Source organism: Fringilla coelebs, assembly GCF_963513975.1.
Source record: "Fringilla coelebs genome assembly, chromosome: 6".
Taxonomy (NCBI): domain Eukaryota; kingdom Metazoa; phylum Chordata; class Aves; order Passeriformes; family Fringillidae; genus Fringilla; species Fringilla coelebs.
In genome coordinates, this window is record NC_140034.1 from 47,412,616 (window position 1) to 47,430,595 (window position 17,980).

General features: G+C 40.3%; 1 protein-coding gene across 1 annotated transcript in view; it reads right to left on the reverse strand.

Annotated features, from left to right (window-relative positions):
• TRPM5 (transient receptor potential cation channel subfamily M member 5) overlaps window positions 1-17,980 on the reverse strand; it is a gene marked incomplete at both ends in the record, with an annotated part of 35,531 nt that overhangs the window by 8,281 nt on the left and 9,270 nt on the right. The window contains 12 exons of the mRNA XM_084207212.1: window positions 1,944-2,076; window positions 2,416-2,534; window positions 3,604-3,862; window positions 6,156-6,251; window positions 7,638-7,750; window positions 8,486-8,631; window positions 10,041-10,164; window positions 11,304-11,435; window positions 13,453-13,803; window positions 14,424-14,542; window positions 15,413-15,515; window positions 16,839-17,030. Coding sequence (XP_084063338.1) covers window positions 1,944-2,076; window positions 2,416-2,534; window positions 3,604-3,862; window positions 6,156-6,251; window positions 7,638-7,750; window positions 8,486-8,631; window positions 10,041-10,164; window positions 11,304-11,435; window positions 13,453-13,803; window positions 14,424-14,542; window positions 15,413-15,515; window positions 16,839-17,030 — 1,887 coding nt within the window. The remainder of the gene's footprint in view (window positions 1-1,943; window positions 2,077-2,415; window positions 2,535-3,603; window positions 3,863-6,155; window positions 6,252-7,637; window positions 7,751-8,485; window positions 8,632-10,040; window positions 10,165-11,303; window positions 11,436-13,452; window positions 13,804-14,423; window positions 14,543-15,412; window positions 15,516-16,838; window positions 17,031-17,980) is intronic.

The following is a 17,980-nucleotide window of genomic DNA, read 5'->3' on the forward strand; positions in this document are numbered from 1 at the left end:
GAATGAGCCCTGAGCCACTGATACAGCAGGCAGTGAAGGCTGCAAGGATCGTGTTCCTTCTGTCTTCGGTTTTCAAGCTAAGTGATGCATCTGAAAGATTCTTTTTGGGGCTTCCTGCTTTTAAACATTGTGTTTCTCTACAGAAGCAGAAGTAATTGAATCCTAAAACACTTACTTTAAAAAAAAATCTAATATGAATATCAAGTGCAATAATTTTTCCCTGGTGGAAGAGGAACACTTAATCCTCTCCCCATCTGATCTGACAGAGTTCATTAGGGACTGTAGATTCCTTTCAATTAGATTATAGGATTGTACAGTTACCCAAAAGCATAGGCATTTCAGAGCTCCAGGATGTTACTTGAAGTTCTGATAAGAAACATCATCTCTAAGCCAGGCAAGACAGAGTTGATATCTGACTTCCATTAATCCATTTTGTTTTCTGGGTGATCTAAAATTTAGGACTGCAATGGTATCATGTTGATGGGACAGTGGTGACAAGTCTGGAACTATTTTTTTCCAATCTACAGTCTCTCTGGAAATGAATTTTCTGGAATTTTAGCAATTACCAGACCTGTTTCAGCAAATCTGTAGCAAGGATATAAAGGGGAAAGACACTAAGAGACCATCTGGGATTGTTTCTCTCTAAAATAAGGGAGGTGATTTTGCTTGAACCCTTCAGGCAGGTTTCATTTACTGAAGTAACCTTCACTGTTTCTTCCTTTGATGTAAGGTTCAACACTGAAATGCCAAAGCTGAGGTGCTGTGTTGGCTTGGGTGGGGCTAAGATGAAAGGTCCCTGGCAGGACTTTTCCTAGGCTGCTGTTTATGTTCTTGTTTGCATCTTCCCAACTCCAGTGTTGTCCTTCAGGACTTCAGGTGCCAGCAGAGTGGGCACAGGTAGGAGTTGTTCAAGGCCCTGGTTTAGCTTGGCAGGCAGCAAAGGAAGGGTTAGGAGCGGTAGCTCTGACTTGTTCTCTCACAATAGAAGTCTGCTAATGCCATAAGTTAGATAATGAACAAGAACAAATATTTATTTGCCATTTACCCTTTTGCTAGTCCAACCAAATGTCATCTCAGAGTTTCAGTTATTGCATTTGTAGACAAATCCAAATAGCTTGGTAGTTATGTTTATTCAATGTATGGATTTGTTTAGACTGTAGAGCTTTTACTGAGTTCTGCTGTGAGTCACAAGTCAAATATTTGTAGATTCTGTAATGGTACTTACAATTAGATGAACTCTATTAATCAGTTAGCATGAACTAATTGACCTGGAGGATTAACATGCCTAAATAAAAAGCTATTTCAACATACTAATGCATACCCAAGTACAGTAGCTGTAATCCCAATGTCTTGTTTCTTGCACAAGAGCAGTAATAAATAAAAATACTTCATCAACATCTTCCAACATCTGCTGACAAAGTACTAATGTTTTCGATGTAACAGGGAGCTAAAAAGTACATGTAAGAATAACTCCTGTAGGAAACTTGTAAATATCCTTTTTCATGGATTCCCCCCACCACCACTTACTGAAAAAAACATGATTTGTTTCCCCAAGTCATTTATTGGAAGCCCTGCCCTTCTGTACATGGCCTGTCATCTGCCTGAGGTCTTTGCCCTGGATGCACGCAGCTTAGGAAGTAGGAGGAATAGCAGTAAGGCAAAGATTGTTCTTTGTTAGTCAGATCTGAGGATAAATTATTAGGTAAGGTACAAGGATTCATAAATTGGGACCAGCTTACTGCATTATGGAGGTCTGTGAAAGGATCTACTTCAAACATTCCATCTATAATGGAATACAGGAATATGCAAAATGACAGGCCTTAAAAATGTAAATATGTAAATATAAAGACAGATTATAAAGTTATTTCCTTTCTAAATATAAGATTTCCTACTCTGTTTCTTAGAAGGCACAAGTATTTATTTGAGACAAACTGCACGCTTACCATCCTTTCCACAATTATGATCTTTGGTCCAAGCTGTTTGTGAATTGCAAAAATGTGGATAAGTCTAAGTGTAAACACCATAAAATCAATGGCAAGTATTGTACGGCCAGCTTGAAAAGTTGAGTTCAGCATCCTGCAGAAGACATGGAATGAAATGTCAGCTCACAGCAAGTACTGCTGATGTCTGTGCAGTGATGAGAAATAACCAAAAGATGGAGGAACACTCTTTTCTCTCTCTTGGCTTCAATGAGATTTATTAACAAATAATAAAAAATAAGGTACTTTGAGTAAAAGGGATTTCAGAAAACAAACAAAGCAGAGCTTTTCAGTACATATGTTTGAATATATCAACTTTAGAGGCTCCTACTGCAGAAGCACATCTCAAAGCCTGTAAAAATGAATGTTGGAGCCTGTCCTCTCATGCACATGAGACTCAATGTGCAGAGCCCTTGCTACTGATGCAAATATATACCTGCAGATTACTCCAATTATGAAGAGAAAGATGGTCACCATATCACATTTATTCCAGTTATCCTCCACATACAGTTTAAATTTTTTCATTAAGCTTGTGTCTTCATCTGTATAGAAACTCTGAAAAAGAGAAATAACCATTGGTATTGATAGCTTTCCACTTTCACTATTTCCTTCTGAGTTTTAACATAATACCTGTTTGCCTTTTTCTCTTTCATTGCAAAGAGCAAAAACAAATTCTGAGTGTAATAAGGCATTTCTGTGCTGGAATTGTCAGTGAAAGCACATTTGATTTTCTAGGCAAGGAGTTGGCTTTCTTAATTGGGTTTTAGCCTGGCAAGCTTCATGTTTTACAGGTTTATAATGAAATGTTCTTTGATCCAGATATTTTCCATGTCCTTCTCTGTTAATGGCCTTGCTGCATAATTTCAAGTAAATTGTGACAAACTTTCCTGTCTCTTTTGCTTAAATAATGAGCACCTACTGGTTCTTCCAGAGTAAATGATTGCAACTCCTTTATTTTTTTGTGTTTAAAGACCTTTGTGGAACCCACAGTTGCAACGCACTTGCACCACTGTTATTGTTTCAGTTTTTAAACTGAGGACTTTCCAAAACCAGTAATGGAGAAGGGCTTTTGGGGGTTGGTGGTTTTGTTTGGTTAGGTGTTTTTTAAGAAAAGCAAGCCTAAAAGAGATCTGCTAATATTTTGAGTTGAAAATTATTTTAGGAAAAGCCACAAATAATCTGAGTTCATTTACTTGTGATTTTTTAAACAGTCCCCAGTGGGGAAGAATCTCCTAAAAGGATGTAGAGCTGTCTGCTGTGTTTCCAGGTGTAGAATATAACTTCCAACTTATATTGTTTGTGGTGGGAGGACCTCGTTCTGTGGAGTGAAATCAGAGAGGGACTTTTCAAAGCAGAAAATATCTGAATGCTGGCAGCCCACTTGACTTGGCTAAGGCTGCAGTAGGACGGAAAAACAGAGGTAGTGATCTAGGTTTATATGGGGGAGGAAGAGCTTGCTCTGGGAGAGAGAGGGGAGATGCTTAGGATGAGGTAAGTTCTGTGTTGTTCTGTGCACCTGACCCTTGAAATGTCCAAGCCTGTACAGTTGTACAGATTGTAAATCTATTGCAAATGTTGCTGCAGCTTTTGCTGTGTCGGCACTAAGGTGATGCAGGTTACTCACCTGTCGGATCTCTTCCAAGACAAGGGTAAACACCCAGAAGTAGAGCACAATTTCTTTAACAGATGGACCCTGAGGTGGAGGTGGTTTAAAGTCCAGTAAAAGGACATAAGTAAATAGAAAGAGAAAAGCAAAGTACATTATAACATTCCCCATAAACACAGTTACAGGAGCACTCCAGAATTTTCTCCACCGGGTAAACATGAATGTTGCCCATGCTGTGTTTGCAGAAGGGCTCTGTTTTTCCAATGTGTCATTTCCTCTGCAAACCAAAAAGAATACATGCTTGGTGACAATCTCCTAAAATTAGTTCATGGGAATAGGCTCAATATTATTCTATATAAAACTTGTAAGATAGTAACAGGCAGATGCTGGGGCTGGCCAAGGGGGAAGGCTGTCGAAATCAGAGCAATCATATTACCATAGCAGAAATATTTCAAATCAAAAAGAGGGTTTTGAAAAACAAAGTCACCTCAGAGTTATGTGAGCATTTTTATTATTTCAGTTTAGTTGTATGAATTTTATTTGTTAACTTCATTGTGTTCTGCATGGACTCTAAATGCACAAGGAGAGGAGGAAGGCTAATTGGCCTTTATAAACCTAAATAATAGGAAAGAAAAGAAAAATGCCAACGAATTTTTCCTGAGTCAGCTCTTAATTATTTTGGCTTTAAAATTTAAATTCACAGTGTTTGTCTGTGGAAGGTCTTGTTGTTGCTGTGACTTTGAACTTCTGACCCAGTCTCTAAGTGCTGGATCGTGTTATGCTTGTGTTTCTTAACTATCCTTGCTGGAATCTGATAGACCCACTGAAGAATACCTTGTTGCTTTGCATAACTGGCATCTTGCCCTTTGTGATTAAATTAGAGTGATTTGCAAAATAGCAATATAGAAGCCTTTTAGCAAAAAGAATTGACCTCATAAAATATGTATTAAGGTAGTTTTTGAGTGGTGTGGAATGATGCAAGTATTTTGGTAACTAAAGGGAAATTTGACCTGTACATTTACAGCTGTTTTGCTGTGTTTTGGAACATGAAGTGGTATCTATTGGTAATGGAAAATATCCTGTGCAGAAAATGCAAGTTTGATAGCAATTTGATCTTTGTGTGAGGATTTGTTTCAACATAAAATGCTCTCCTGTGTAAGCTAGAGATGTTATTGGACCTTTAATTTTGTGATTCTTACTCTGAGAAGCTTGATCTCCAACAAAGGATGTGCACACTAGGGTATGTTTTCAATTTCACCTCACAGAAAATAAACAATGACTCTTCACTGGTTTTTAATTTCCTCTGACGATCTTGCTAATTATTAAATACATTTGTTACAAGGAAAAAGTTCTCTTTGTGGCCAGTCTTTTCTATATGCCTGATTCTGTACAACCTCTCAATTTATGACATCATGAGATACATTCCCATGGTAACAAACTAATATCATAAACAGATAATTGCAGCTTTACTGTTAGATGCTGAAATAGATCTGGGACAGAGAGAGCCTCTTTGTTAAAATAAATTGCTAGGATAATAGCAATTGGAACATGGAATATAATGACCAAACCATGCTGCACTCAGGATATGAAGGTGCTTTATGATATTGTTTACAAATAGTTCCCAAGAGGCAGATGATTTTACACCTATTTTATAGGTTAGGGAGGGAGAGAGAAGAGCTAATGATTTTCTCCAATATACCAGCAGTTAAATGCCAGAGGTAAAAATAGAACTTAATAACTCTGACTTGGTCCAGGACTTCACACTGCAGCTGATGCTTCCTCTCTACTACTGCTTGCATATTTCTGGAGTTCTCTTTAAATCATGGAAAAGCTAAGTGGCAATTTAGCACTATTTAGCCATTAAGAGGACTTTGTGCCAATCAAAAGTCTGCTTATCCTGACTTATGTCCTTGTGGTCTCCCGGGGTTTGGTGATGTGTGTGGTAGAGGTATGGGGGGATTCTGTTCTGAATCAAAGTTCTGACTGACCACAAGCAACTGAAAAAACCTTTGTGCTCAGTTGCCCGTTTATATGATGCTTCCTCTAACTCATAAGGTTCCTTGGGGCTCACCTGTTAAAATATATATTAAGCACGTGAGAAGCTGAGTCGATGTAAAATTCCCTGTCCGCCTTTGTAAGAAAATATGCAGTGATGTGAGCTTTGCTGAGAACCTTTCTGCTCAGCTCATGAATCTGATAACTTCCTAAAATCTATCATGTATTAATCATCATGAGCTGATGGGAATGTCAGGGAATGCTATTTGATTCCCAAGTAAATTCGTTGTTCTTAATTTCTTGTAGAAATTTCCTGCTCAGAAAAATTAAACTGGTGTCTCCTCAAAGCAATGCTGTTTACTTTCCTATATTCCTTTTAGAGAGCAACAACAGCAGTAATCAAAGGGGACAGCAATAATCAAAGGGCACTTCCTGAGGAGTAATGACTTTCTTGGCCCTTCAGCTGCTCCTTAGATCATTAACTGATGATCTAAGGATGATGGTCACTAATACACAAGAAGTGTCCTGTTCTTTGTTGTCATAAAAGCTGCATTAGCTGAAGGTTTTAAACTTACCTATCTTCTTTTTTGGAGAAAAACAGAGTCCTCTCTGAATCCAAACTGTCCAGCTCTCTGAATGGCTCTGGCTCATTCTTTGGTTGTTTTTCCTCACTGTAAGGAAATAAACTCATTAGATAAAAGATGGTGCTTAGCCATGTTTTACTACTGAATTGGCATTGATACAGAACTGTGAGTATGTATCTTGGATCTGCTCTGCTGGGGAGCTGTTAAATAGGGCATAAATTTTATCTTTACAAATTCTGTTTATTTTTAAGGAGAAGGCTTAAGGAGAAGTCACCCGCAAGATTCAGAGAAGTGATAGTTGGCCTGCTTCACAAAAATGGAGCAGGATGCTCAGTTTCCTCAAAACAGTTAGGATTTAAGCAGAAGTAAACCCCTCAGTCCGTCTTAGAAGATAATTGCTCAATGCTCCATTCCTAGTTGCTCTTAGTAGCAATTAAGAAGAGAAATGCCAGAAGCAGTAGGGGACACGTAACAGTTCTTGCATTTCCAGGGAAAGGAGGCAAAAAATGGAAATTTTGAAAGGATTGCTTTGGTTATGTATAATAATTCAAACCTTTCCATGAAAACTTTGCCAAAATATCACATTAAATGAATCTGGGAATCTGGCAGCCAGAAGGTTATCTTTAGTGATACTGGCAGAAGGAAATCTTAAGTCAGCATTGCCAAACAAGTTTTGCTCTTGTTTTTTATGTAGTTTAAGAATTAAGAAACTGAATGTATTTCATAATAACATGTAATTTCACATTGCTAATTCTTATGATTTGGATATGATTCTCTGAATGTTTGAGGTTTTCCTAAAGTTTCAGATCCACAATTTTTATGACCACCTGAGGAGCTTGGCTGCTCTTTTTTTGTTTTCTGTTTTTTAATTTTATTTAGTTGATTGATTTTTGTAGCGCAGGGTTTTTTGGTTTGTTTTCTTGGTGTTTATAGTGCATGGACTCTTTCTCAAAAAAACCCTAAGATTGTAAGGCACTGAATTTGAAAATCTTAATTGACTTTGATTGACTGATTATTTAATGTCAGTCCCATGTTTTTAAGCTTGACTTATGGTTATCAAGGTTTGTGGCTGATAACACTGCTTTGTGATGGCTGTTTTCCTTGGATAAGATACTGAGGTTTGAGCCAGGCATCTCCAAATCTAGAAACAAATTGTGCTACAGCTGCAGATATTCTACACATTGCAGTGTAGAATCTGGAGCTGACAGAATTCCAACAAGCTTTCCTGTGGACTGTGCAAAATAGAATGATCTCTGTGAAACCGTGGCATTGATCTTTTAAGTATGGCAACAGACACTAGCACAGGACATACAAATCACTCAGCTCCAAAGAAAACTCATTTGGTTAGGTGATCACAGGTGATGTTACTGCTTTAATTACTTCAGGGAGAAATTTTGAGTCTGAATATTTTTTATGGCTTATTTTTCACCACTTACTTATTTATCTCTTTCTCCCAAATAGTTATGTTTATACCTGAATGATATTAAATTGGTGTAGATTAGGAAAGGACACCAGAATGCACAGATTAACTTGAGGATCTGTGTACTTGTAGACATGTCTCCCCACCATATTTTTGTCAGGAAGGCCTGAAAGTCAAGATGAGAAGAGATGGCTTTAATAAGACAAAAAGATACTTGCAGTTGAAGCACACCTATGTTCAGTGACTCCTAAGACGGTGAATGCTCTGAAAACCTCACAGCTTCAGAGCAAACAGGTTCAATGTGTGTCCTTCTGCAGATGTGGAGTATGCAAAGAGTTATTTGGAGACCAGTGGAAAGAACAGCAAGCCAAATGGAATTAAGCAACATCTGCAGTACTAAGGAAGCCCAAGTCAGGCACTGGGAGATAAAAGCAGCATCACTCTTAATTTAGCTTTGTGTATGCAGAGAGAAGTCAGGTTGTGAGAGCAAAGCTGAATAGTAATTTAATTTAACTTTTATCAGCGAGCTCTCTCTTGAATCTGAACAAAGAGTTACCTCACATCTTGGAGCAGCTTCATTATGCCCCAGGCAGATTTATAGTGCTTTTCTGATGCTTCTCTGTGAGCAAAAAAGGAATAAAAAGCACACGATGGATTAAGGGCTAAACCTTCTCCTCAGCACACCGGTCTGTGTGCCAGCTGGATGAGAGGGTGGGGAAAGGGGAATTGTGCTGCTCTGGCAAGGACATGCTATAATGTCCTTTTTGTCTGTTGCTAGGGGGAGAGCAGAGTCCCTTCACTGAAAAACGGTTCTCAGGGGAATACATTCATTGGGTTGTTCAGTCCCTGTATTGCCCTCTCCTGTGTCTGGCTTAAGACACAGGGGGCATGTAAAACTTACCTGGACACTGTCATGTGCAAAGAAAGACTTTGCATCTGCTTCTGTGGCAAGCTGAAGGCACGTGGTTTTGCTCCAGTACTGATTTTTCCTCACCAACAGAGCAAATGCTCTCTCCTCACTGTTGTGGTAGCATTCACTAAACAGTTCTGCCATATGAAGGAAACACAGACAAAAAATGTATCTCTTGGGTGATCCTCGTACACTTCATCATGCTGGCCTCACTGTCCTGCACAGACTAAAGAAGACAAGCAGCCCAGCTTTGTCTTGAAGACAACAAGTCCTTCATTTTGAGACAGAGCTACTTGACATAAAATAATATTAGACTTGGTGAAGAGTTATGGCATAATTGTTTCCAGAGAAACTGGTCCTGGAGCTTAGAAACCAGGATAAATTTAATGAGTCAAAAAAAAATCAAGATGTTCTCATTAGACAAAATCTGACTTCTCATGTCTGTTCCATTCTACGGATTCACTTGATTATCTCAGTACCTTTCCCAAGTCAGCCTACACCTTGTTACACTGTGAGGCTGGGCAAAAAGTCAAGGGCACTTAAAATTATATATGGACATCTTTATTTATCATTCTTAAAGTTTGCTTTGCATAATCCAGGCCAGAAATTAAAAGTGAGAATCTGATCTAATACTTATCAAAGCTAAGAAGCAGAAGTTCAGTGTATTCATTCAATTAGGCCTCATAATTCCATGACTAAATTACTCGAGCCCTGTGATTATATGAGAACCTCATTTTTCATTTTTGTAAATAATGATGTCCCTGTGAAAAGAAGGGAAAATGTGATCTCTGTGTAAATAATGCAGCAATGCTCGCATGAGGCTTCAGCTGCTTGATGAACTACCTCGAAGAGGAGCCCCTGTGTTTGTTTCCATGTGGGGCACCTTCTAAAGCCCTCTGCTCACAGCAGTGAAGGTGTGGATTGGACTGAAGTCAGATCAGCAGTGAAGCTTGTGTGCAGACATCTGTTTCTACAGCAAGCAAAGGGGCGAGGGCTCAGCATTCCAGCATTGCGGATGCCTGGATCTGACTGCTGCAGGGAGGGGCATCTCGTCTGCTGCAAAAGCAGCCTGAGTCTCACTGCAGTTTGCAGTGCACTTGGCCCTCTTCTGGGTGAGGTAATCTCAAATTATTTTTAGCTGCAATGACAAAACTTAAAACTTGTTGCTCTAGTGGCCCTTACAGAGCAAGCTTGATATTGCAGGAAGAGCAGGCTGCTGTGAGCCTGGAAGTGTTTTGGCTATTCTGTCTTTCACATCACTGTAACACACCTTGTACTAGGATCAGACAATTAAAATACCAATAAGCAGCAGGATCTGTGCATCCCAGGGGGCCTGTCTTGGAACAGGGATTTTTTCAAAATGAGTGGGTTTTTAATCTTTCCTCTGTATCTGAATGTTTGGGACTGCCTGTGCTGCAAGGCTGTTAAATTATTCATGACAGTTGACCTTTTACGACTGAAACTGTATTATTTTTTCACTTGCTTGCCTTCCAAAGGCAGTTCCTTCATAAATTTTCAATGCCATTCAAAAAGTGCCATTACTTACCCACAGCGAGCTGCTCATACTTGGCCTCTTTCATTATACAGGCTGCTTTGGTCTCCGTCTCCAGGCGGGACATCTCTTTCAGGATCTTGCAGGCTGCCAGAGCTGACGCTACACCCTCCTGACCCTGTAGAATTGAAAGGGGAGCTGCTGCCACCCTCCACCGGAGGGCATTTCTGAACGGGGAAGGCTCCGCTAGGCAACGCATCGAACAGCAAAAAGTTCATGCCTTTCAAGAGAAATCTCCAATACAGATTTGAATGCCGAAAATGATGATCAAAATGACAGTTTTGATGATGTTTGAGAATTAAAACCACATGTAGCGGATGCTCTATCCCGGGCAGTGTTCGAGGCTAGGCTGGGTGGGGCAGACCTGTCTGGTGGTCTAGGGTTTGGAGCTGGATGATCTTTAAGGTCACTTCCAACCCAAACTATTCCATGATTCTTTATTGGTAGTTCTTGCGCCTTGTAAGGCTGGAGACTTCTGGGTCCAGGCTCTTAGAGGGACTTGACTTGAGACAGCAATCAAGGACAGAAAGGAGAACAATATGCTTTGGAAACAGAGCAACACATTCTCCCTGTGCCGAGATAGCTGCAGCACGGCTGTGCTGGGCCGGAGATGCCGGGGAGAGGAGGGAGCGCAGCTGGCCGCAGCCCGGAGCAGGGCCGTGCTGCACGGTGCCGATGTGTCCGCACGCACACAGCCCGGAGCCGCGCTCGGCTCCGCTCCGCTCGGGCTGCCCCCGGCCAGATGCGCGGCTCTGCCAGGACAGCGGTGGAGCTGAGAGCTCTCTCTCTCTCTCCGTGTGGGGGCAGGGAGGCTCCCAGATGCGGGGGACAGGGCTGGGTTGTGAAACAGGAGCCGATTATGCCGGCTCGAAGCTCAGCCTTGGAGAGCGTAATGCTGCTCCCTACGCGTCCGGCACGTAAGCCGGAGATGCTTCACTGCTCCGACTTCCCTCCCGTCACGCTCGGAGCCAAACAATCGCCGACTGTCGGAGGCACCGACCCTGCTCCTGGGAGCTGTGACTCATCGGGAGCCGGGGGGAGCGGAGCTTCGGCCCGGGCTGATTTACACCTGCCCCTGCTCCCCCCGGCCCCGCGGGCAGGAGCCACGCAGAGATGAAAGGCCCCATAAATGCCGCCTCTCGTGTTTTGGAAACGAACCTATCTGTCATCTGAGCTTCAAGGCTGAGCAAAAAAAACATCTCGTAAACTTGATATATGCCGGTACTTCACCTGAAGCAGCTACAGCTTAGAGCTTACCATAGCCCAGAAATAGTTTGCCATCTTGTGCCGGTTTTGAAGTACTGCCCAAACAAACAAATCCCTCCAAGGATTTTCGCTTTTCTGGTTCATGTCCAAGGGCCCAGGTAATCGCTTTGCGTTCGTTTTGTCCTGAAATACGGTTTGAAGAATTTAAAACCTGGTTGGAAGTCTCACACCATAAAATGACATGATCTAAGATGCTCTCAGCCTCGCTGGCTACTTCACATTTCTTTGACTTTTCAGTAGGACCAAAAAGTAATTAGCTCATTCTGTACTGAGTTAAAGGATCCCCGTGTCCTCGATATAACCCAATATGTGTGAGAACATTCTGGATGAAATGGTGACTCCATTGAAGCCAGTGCTGAAGTTTTCATTGGCTTTATTGAGGCTGGGGTTTCACCACTGGTGTGTAATATCAGACAAGACAAACCTGTGATTAACTAATCTGAGCTTGCCTTCAATTATATCTGACTCTGCTCTGCTGCCACAGAGGACAAGGCTTCAGAGAAAAGGGAACAAAAGGCATTTTATTTCATCAGAAATAAATCTCCCCGAGTCCTGTACAGGACAAGAATAGAGTACATCAATACTCCTTTTTAGTCCTTCCTTTGAGAAACCTTTCCCTCATGCAGAAAGCAGTTTAAGTAGAACACTACTTATTCCTTTAGCACTTGATAAAAAATAGTCTAGAGGAAGTGTTGCCACTTAGGTCAAGTTCTGAGTTTTAAGTATATTTTAAAATAACTACCTTTTTATCTATTGTGTTGGTTAGAAGCAGCCAGGGTATATTTATTTTCAATTGAACAGGGTTTTGTGAGAATATATTTTTTAATAATTTAAATGATGGGATTCTGTTCAAGTTTATTTTAATGGCACTTTTGGGGGAGGGTGGGGGGGGGTTTCTTCAGTTTGTAGTGAGCTATTGAATCAAATAAATTGCATTGAAAGCCTTGCAGGAGGCAAAGATATCCTAAAAGCCTCATCTGTTTTTGTAACCACTAGTTCCTAACTTGAAAAAAGACACAAAATTTGGCAGCAGTGCTGCTGGTTTCCCAGTACTGTGATGCTTTTTCTGTTGCCAATGATAATGGGATTCAGCCATGGGAAGAAGCTTTAAAAGGAAAAAGCGAGTAGGCAGCATGAGCTGATCTCTGAACAGGCCTTATCTACAGCACTGGACTTCAGCTCACTTGCTGCCAAATGCCAGAAAGTTAAGTGGGGCTTTGGGGGCAAATTTTTATTTCCGGCAAGTTTGTAAGTCTGGAGTATGCTTAGTGACTTCAGAGGTATTGTCTCAAGTTGTTCATCCTTGTGGATGAAGAAAGGCTAAGCAGATTCAAATTTAGTTTTCATACTAGTAGTTAATTTAGCTAGGCTCAAATAAGATTTTTGTTTTTAAATTAGTTTCTAGTTTTAACAGTTTTTTAGGTTCAATTAGAACTTGGCAAATACCAAAAGGCTTAATTTGTTTAGTTTGTCTAAAACTGAACTCTAATGAAATTTCTTTATGCATCTTTGTTTTGAAATCTTGCACCCAAACTTATTTTCAATACTTTTGCAAGCACTTTGGTACTTAGGAGTTTTAATGTTAAATACACTGTCAAAATGCAAAAATGATGATGTATCTTTTGCACCACTGTGGATTATAGACATTCCACACTGGTACCCCCATCACGTATTCTCCTTGTCCTGTGTTGGCCAGCACACTTGCCAGGGCCACATCACACAGTTGTTCATATTTCTTGCTCTGTGTTCTGGTACTCCATAAAAAGATTAAAATGATCTAAAGGCAAATACCAAATACTGGATGTTACTGAATATCAATATCTGAGTCCTGTCTACTCATATAGAATAGTTTTGCGTACAAAGATGACCATTTTCACACCTGGAACTGAAAATCTCCATTGCCTGCTTTTCTTTCTCCTAAAAAGAAATTGCCTTTCCAGTACTACTTCTTGAAGTTCTGTACAAGAAAAGCAGACCACTATTTTTATGTCTAATTACTCCATAGTAAATGTAAATCTTATTTGTATTCCCCGTACGTCTTTAACTAAATCTGTCCCTGCCCCACCCCAAAGACTAGACCTAGTTAAAATTGTACAAATTCTAAATTGGAGGGGAGCAATGATGCAGAGTTGTGACTTACAGATTTCTTCTTGCCTCCATGTCTGAGGTCTTGATAGAAACCTTTGCATGCATCATGAAGAAAATCCTTCAGAACTCTGGAGACCTCACTGAGGGTGAAGAGGGGGCAGATCCCCTTCTGGTCACTGTGCTGCTGACCAGTGAGCCCTGCCAAGGTCAGTTTGCTTTCTTCATGCTTCTTCAGGAGAAGCTCATAGAGCAGGCATTTCTGAGAAATGGAGCAGTAGAGTCTCTGCAGACGACTGTAGGTCAGGAATTCATATATGTTAGCCCCATTGTCAATAAACAGCTTCACAAATTCTGGTTTGTTGTTGACTAGAGCATCCATCATCACTTCCTCCAGGTCACAGGACTAGATTGATGAAAGAGAAAAAAAAAAACAAACTAAAAAAGGAAATTTTGGGGGGTAATAATGGATGGATGATGAGAGAGGTTAGATTTAACATGAGGACAGGCACATTTTGTCTTCTACCAGTCAACAGTGAGTACAATGAGAAAGAGGTGGAACTCTCTTCATTTTTCTCTGACAAAATGTCCGTGCCAGCATTAATGTTAAAACATCAACATAAATTGCGTGCTGTAGGACTCAGTGTGAGGTACCTTCCACACTGGGGGTTTGAAAACAGCGAGACTCTTCATGCCACCTTCTAACAGTAATATCTGCCTGCTTCTTCTGCTTTGTAAACTTTGGTTTGTTTGCTTTAAAGGTCTATATAGAAGGGGAGAAAGACTGTTGCTCTCAAACAGCTCAAGAAAGGGATGATGACCACTGAGTTATTCCTCTGTCTTTAGCTATTATCATACAGGGGGCCAGAAAGACAAACAGCCTCAGGAAGTATAATAGCCCTGCCCAACCTCTCAGTAGAGTGTGAAGGTAGTGGTAAAAACTGAAGCCATCTTTTGGGATGCTCCAGTGTCCTGTACCCATTGGAACATACACTGAGTGTCCTCTAAGGCAAAAAAGCCTGGTACCTTCCACTCCACGTCACCATTGAATATTTCACTTTTAGCAATGTCCACCCTGTTCCAGGCCACTGCCAGTTTCAGTTCATCCAGATATTCCTGAGCTTCCTGACTCTGACTTTTACAGGCTGGAAAAAAATAGGAAATGCAAATAAAGTCAGTACTTGACAGTTATGTTTAGTTTAATATAGTATTGGCACTTTGATTAGCAATGCAAGTTCTCCTTCAGCTATCACAGATCTGTGGGTTGCTTAACCAGAAACCCTTCACAGCAATGTTTTCCTAAATTAGGAAACATTAATATTCAAAAATGTTATTTTTTTTTCTAGATAAACTCTATTAACAGCATTAAGCATTAATGGCTGTTGGATATCAACAGGGACAGTGGCCTGCAGAAAGCAGGGGACAGGACTGGCTGTTGGTTTTGCCTTGTATCAATTAGCACATCAGGAACAGAATGTCTGTCTTTTTTTTGCTCCCATGCCAAGTTTAAGCTAACACAAACCATTAAGTTAACAGAAACTGGAATAGATGGCAACACAAGTAATGTCTTCTTTCAGAAGCTATAGTGGAGATTTCTTATAGGAGAAATGGATTGTTTCCGAAACAAAAAGGTATTTTTGGTCCACTTGTGTGTTTTGGTTTTGTTTTCATGGAGGTTTTTTATGGTTTAATTGGAATAATATACTGCTCCAGTATATTTCAGTTCTTTTACAGCTTCTGTTATTAGGACAAGCAAGTAGTGAAATAAAGGAGTGGCTAAAATAGTACCATACAATAGCATGGGATTAAAAAGCAAACACTAGTTTAAAGGAAGCTTGCAAGAGCTGCAGTAACTGCCACAGCTAATTTGTCAATAAACAAACAAAAGAACAGTGCAGCAGAAATGAAATCTGATCCAACAGTCAACTGAATTTGCACTGGAAAAAGAGGAAATATATTTATGGCATAGAAGTCAAGCGAGACAAACATTACAATGTTTGCTTATTGTATCTTACCTTTCACTAAGGCTTTTAAAATGACTGTGTCTAGTTCTTCTGAACCATCTTGCTCAAAGTTGTGCAGAGTTAGAAGATGCTGGTGTGAAATAATATTCTGAATCTATTTGGGGTCAAAACAAAAGCAATTTTACATAATGTCCTTTGGATAGACATTAGTGCCCAAATGCCTAGTAGAGATCACCCAGACAGTATTTCCCAAAAATTTACATTCTAGTCCTAAGCTGAGGTTTGGCAAGCAGGCCACTATTATTTGTTTCCCATATATAAATAACTCCTAAGGCAAGGAGGGATTTTTATTGCCTTTTCTGAGTGACCTACCAGGATAGCAGGAACAGAACTTGGATATTCTGAGAACCAGAGCAGTGCTTTAATTAAAAGATCCTTCCTTGACTTACATTCTTATTTGACTCAAAGTCATATTATAGCCAGCATAACACTAGTTTCATTTTAGCTCATCCTGCTTTGACATTTAAGTTTTGCTCTCTGAGTTGTTTATTTAAAAGCATAGTCTCTAACTCTCCTCTGAGTAAAAGTCCTCAAATATTGATAAAAATACAGTACTCTTATCTTTCCTTCTGCTTCTCTATTTATTGAGTTTTCTTTCTCACAGTGCAGCTGCACTGAGACTTTGTGAGCCTCTGGCAATATTGCTTCCAGATGCTTTTCATCCCCTTTTGTTAGTGATCTGGTAAAGTTCTTCCTAATGGAATTAGTATGGGGAACTTTTAAAGCTGAGGATTATGGCAGGGAATGCAAAGAATAAGTAGTGGGCCAGGTCAGGAGGGCTTGGTTTATCTCAGAGGCACCCACTGCTCTTCACTCTTCATACAAGGACAATCTCAGAGTGGGTATGTGTTCCTGAAAGGCTTGTGCAAGTGTACCCCAAGACAAAGAGAAAAGAAGATCTCTGAATCTCTTTTGTCTTTCTGTTTTAAGAACAATGATACTTAAAGAACCAGTAACTGACAATAGATAGGATCATTTCTAACCATGCTTCATTCTACTTAATTTATTCATGCTTCTCCACAGCGAGGTTCCCATTTAGCAGCTGTAGTTCATGAATTAGGTCTCTTCTGCTACAGCTGCACAAGCTGCACAGTTGTGGACATAAATAATGCTTGGTGGCCCACAGAAGGACTGTCGGGCTCCTGGGTGCTGGCTGTTACTTGAGGAAGTCATTGAGGAAGGACAGAGCCTGCAGTGTTCAGCTGAACTCCTGGGGCACCAAAGTAGTTTGCATGATCAAATGACCTCTTGATTTTTAATGCTAGAGAGGCATTCTACGACACCAGTGTCAAAGCACTGGAGTTCCCAAAACTTCCGAGCAGCTCCTTGCCAAGCCCGTGCTGAAGGGGCTACCAAAGCTGCGAGTGTTAGGAGATGGCTTTGTGAACATGATGGCTTATCAAACATGTGAACTCACCATCACTGTCCACTGGAGAATGTCCTTCCACAAGAAGCTCTCTGCAGGGAATTTCTCCTTAAATTGCTTTTCGACAGCTTCTGGCATGATAAGCTGTGGGTCATTCATGAATACTGCTAGGATGTCAGCTGTACCTCCAGACCCTGCTAAGATAAGCCAGGGAGCAGAGTTTTCCAACCCTCTGCAAATTCTCTGTAGTTTAAAATAAGATGTTTTTAAAATTCATAAGTGGAAAGAAAATGTATTTCAAAATCAGGACTTCTAGCAAACCAGGAATAAATGTGTACCTAAGCCAGATTCACTATGGAATCAGTCCAGACTCCTCTAAGCTATTAGGATTTTTTGAATTCTGTAGCAGGTCATCCATGTATGGCCTCTGACTATGCTTCTTTTCATGACACATCTGCTGAGTAGCTAAGCAACCTGATTTGGACAAACAATGCATAAAATTTCTTTGACCCTGACATTTTATTTTCCCTGAAGTCTTTGTTTCAGCATAGTCAAGTGCAAGGGAATTTCTGTACAAATTCTGCTGTACAGAAATTATTAGCAGGCTTTTTTGTATAGGCTTTTTTTTCTGTCTGCTAAACCTGGCAATATGTTCTGAAAATCAGGAATTTGCCTGTGGGATTACAACATTGAGCTACAGGAAAAAAACACTGAATCACAGTAAGTACAAGAATTAAAGGCTACTAATTCTATTACTTGTGCAATTAGAATGAGTCAGGCAGGTTGTTGAGAGAGGAAAGCAGAGGCTGTGGCATCATAATTGCAAAAATTTCTGGTTGCTGCCAGTCTGTTTCTTCCTCTGGAGTTATACAAGACTGCATTGATTCAATTGTGGTGCAAGGGTTTTTTTCTTTAGTTTAGGTATTGAGGTTTTTTAAAACTGTTTGTAGTCTCTGGTGTGTATTATCCATTTTAAGGAATCCATTTAAGAAATTGGTATTCTAAAAAAGTGTGGCCAGTCATCCATTCCCAGCACATATCAATTTAGAGCAACTCCAGCCAGTCACTTTGTGCCTTCCAGTCACACTGTTCTGTAAAACTTTGAAAAGAGGATTTACATGTCATAACATGGGATTTTTCTAAACCAAAGATACAGGAAATACTGCAATATTTAGCTTCTCATGAAAGAAAGG